This window comes from Periplaneta americana, chromosome 16 (genome assembly GCF_040183065.1).
Source record: "Periplaneta americana isolate PAMFEO1 chromosome 16, P.americana_PAMFEO1_priV1, whole genome shotgun sequence".
Taxonomy (NCBI): domain Eukaryota; kingdom Metazoa; phylum Arthropoda; class Insecta; order Blattodea; family Blattidae; genus Periplaneta; species Periplaneta americana.
In genome coordinates this window covers 137,429,618-137,432,632 of record NC_091132.1, presented here as the reverse complement: position 1 = coordinate 137,432,632, position 3,015 = coordinate 137,429,618, and the positions used below count along the sequence as shown (strand labels likewise).

General features: G+C 36.8%; 1 protein-coding gene across 1 annotated transcript; it reads right to left on the bottom strand.

Annotated features, from left to right (window-relative positions):
* Nucleotides 1-743: 743 nt before the first annotated feature.
* LOC138691408 (THAP domain-containing protein 1-like) lies at nt 744-1,816 on the bottom strand. Its single transcript, XM_069813319.1, has 2 exons — nt 1,356-1,816; nt 744-1,160 (listed from the first exon to the last, which is right to left on the bottom strand). The coding sequence occupies exons 1-2, from the start codon at nt 1,638-1,640 to the stop codon at nt 744-746; spliced, it is 702 nt and encodes a 233-aa protein (XP_069669420.1). The 5' UTR covers nt 1,641-1,816.
* Between the last annotated feature and the right edge of the window lie 1,199 nt (nt 1,817-3,015).

Sequence of the window (3,015 nt, the reverse complement as noted above, 5' to 3'; positions counted from 1 at the left end):
TCGAACTCAGGCCTTCGGCTGCTGACGCAGTTGCGGACGCACACTCGAGTCGAACTCCGGTACACAAGACTGGCTTCCTTGCTCTGGCTTTCTCACTGACTGAATAACTGAAAACTACTGTCGTTCCTTCGCGTCCTTAATTTATAACCACAGCGACGTAGCCTCGAAAATTCCACGCGTCTCTAGAGATGGCACTCCAGAAAAATCCAGAGCCCTCTCCTCTCTACCAGCACCAGATGCGCGCGCACTCTCTCTCCACTCTCTCGCCGCGTTGGCCCTTTTCCCTCTCCGCCGCGCGCCATCCCAAAGTGCTCCGCGCGATCTTCTCTCTTGCGGGACGCTGGTCGTGAGTTCGAATCTCACGTCGCTGTCACAATACATTCAAAAGCTGTGTCTGAACATTAGAATTTACTTTGTCAGTAAAAAAATATGCAACAGGACATTTAAAATTATGTTTAATCGAAACTATCATAAACACCTATGCTTCTGTAGCTAGTACATCTTTCTCGTCTACAAGTCCAGCTAATTCAACATAACCAGAGTACCGTGAGTGTGTAGTGTCCCATTGAATTTGTTTTCTCAGTGACATAGAATCAATTATAAGTGTGCAGTCTTTAAGACATGGTTTTTCTGAAATATTAGCTTTCACATATTCAAACACCTCACTTATGAAACCTGGCTCACATTTAAATTTAGATAAGTAACTACTCAGTCTATTTGGGTGAGGCAATTTAAGCATAGTTCTAACATCTATAAGCTTTAGGTGAATAAAAATATAGCGTAAGAGAAAATTGCTTAATAGCTTCAGTGTACCTGGCACCATTCTTTTTTACATCTTTATTTTTTAGTTCATTTTGTAATAGTTCTAATGGAAATTCACTAAAATAATTCTGTAACAAACCATTTACTTCAGGTGTAGTGTTAGTCTTACTCTTTAGTTCTTTAAGTAGTTCCTTCATTGTTGTAATCCTAACATTCTTGCGTCGCAATTTTTGCTGCAGTGGCTTCACTTTTCTTTTCAGTACCTGTTTCTTGGGGCTTTCTGGTGCAGTTGTAGATGGTCTAACACTTGACAATGTTAGAGTGTCTGATGAGTTGGCATCATTTTCATGGTTTGAGTTAGAATGTAGCTCTACTGAGACCTGGGTAGTTCTTAATTTCTGTAATATAAAAAAACTTGATGTCAGTAATGTTATGTAACAGTATGGGACTCTCTAACATTCATGGAGAGCCAATACCCAAAATATCAAGACTGTTGCATTACATTATACAACTAAAGGCTAAAAAAATAGTAAGAACAATGGAAAATCTTGACAAAGCCTATGATTCAATAGCAATTTTCTAAAAATACTTACCTTCTCTGGTACTACTGAAGAATTTCGAATAAGAGGCTTTCTTCTTTTTATAACTGTATGCAGTCGTTCTGGATAGTTGAATAACTCGGGTACTGCATCTTCCTTTAAGTACCATCTACCTGATGACAACTGGGCTTCGTAACTTTCTTTTGTGAAATGTTCACTACATAAAAAACTGTTTTTTGTAGGAGTCCACTTTTCTCTTTTAACTGCAGCTACCCATTGATTCAGAATGTGTGGTCTGCTGAATGGAAATCTAAAATGAATGAGACACAAAGATAACATTAAACAATGATATTAAATAATTTTTAACGAATATGAACCCTAAGGCTGCACTTTTCCCATGTCAAAATATATTCGTTACCATCCCTGATATCACAATAAACATTAATGTTAAGACAATGAATTTGTAAACTGCACATTTTAATTTAAACACACTCGAAAAACATAACCTATAACAGGAATTTATTTATTGAAGACAATAAATAGTATATAGTTAACTTACCTGTGAAGATGAATATCTTCTTTCTTTTTATCTCCGCGATTTGTGCAGCCTACAGCCGCACAAGTTACAACCATTATATTCATAAAATATTTGCGCTATGCAACATAACATGTAATCACTCGCCTTCGCTGCCCTCCAAACTACAAAGCCCTCAGTACCAGGCGAAACTAATCGACAAGCGCGGCCTCAATTTCCTCAATTAAAAGCTTGCGACAGTGCTACATCCAGTTATACTTTCATGTCTATGGTTACCACTCTGATCACAATGTAACTCAGAGGTTACCAGAACTTATCTTGTGTATAATCCTGTCTGAACAACTGTGTTTTGTTTTGTAATTATTTTCCAATTGTTATGTTACTGCACGACTTAAAATAATTTATCCACTATATTATATATAATAAAAGGATAAATTTGTAAAACGATGAAGATAATCACATAACCTCAATTTCTTCATACACATCTTACATACTTTAAAAATTATCAACTAATTCAATATCTACGATATAATCTCTTGGTACATGAGGTTAACTTTTGACACGTTACTGTTCTGTTATTTGTTGGATTTCCCCATATAAATCACTGATGTGTGGCATGTATAGAGAAATCGTATTCACATTTCACTGCTCATTAATGTTTCCTGTTAATTTTTATCGATGTGACAAAATATCGGTGTTTGCATAATTTGCTTACTTATCATTATTATAAAAATATCAGTGTGACAAAATCACCGATAAAAGTCACATATTTGTCACAGTCACAGTTGTCACAGATACTTGAAAATATCGTTTAAGCTCATCTCTAGTTACTAGTGCTCGCGAAACGTCAGGAGGTTTGAGCGCTTGTAGCTCCGCCTTATATGCCTTCCTAATTGCGCAACCGATACCGGACGATAATAAGAATGAATCTGCCAAACTCTAGTGGACTGTGTTCGCAGAATTAATTTAGCGTGGTTTTCCGTATTATCAATATGGCAGATAAGAGCACTCTATTTAAACTACAGTAGAGGAGACAAGACCTGTTGTGTGACCTTATTATGCGCCGTGGCTTTATCACCAGTGGGTATGGAGGGGGAAAATAGAGTTTAGTTATTAGAGATGGGATTATATGTTCTTTTCAAGAAACAGTTTCGACTGTAACTGTTTCATGAACGAAAC

What these genes read in the sequence shown, in the direction of transcription:
- LOC138691408 (XM_069813319.1), bottom strand. Translation starts at nt 1,640, where the DNA reads ATGTTATCTTTGTGTCTCATTCATTTTAGATTTCCATTCAGCAGACCA. An exon ending in CTTCAGTAGTACCAGAGAAG is followed by an intron (nt 1,161 to 1,355) that starts GTAAGTATTTTT and finishes TTTATATTACAG; the next exon opens with AAATTAAGAACTACCCAGGT.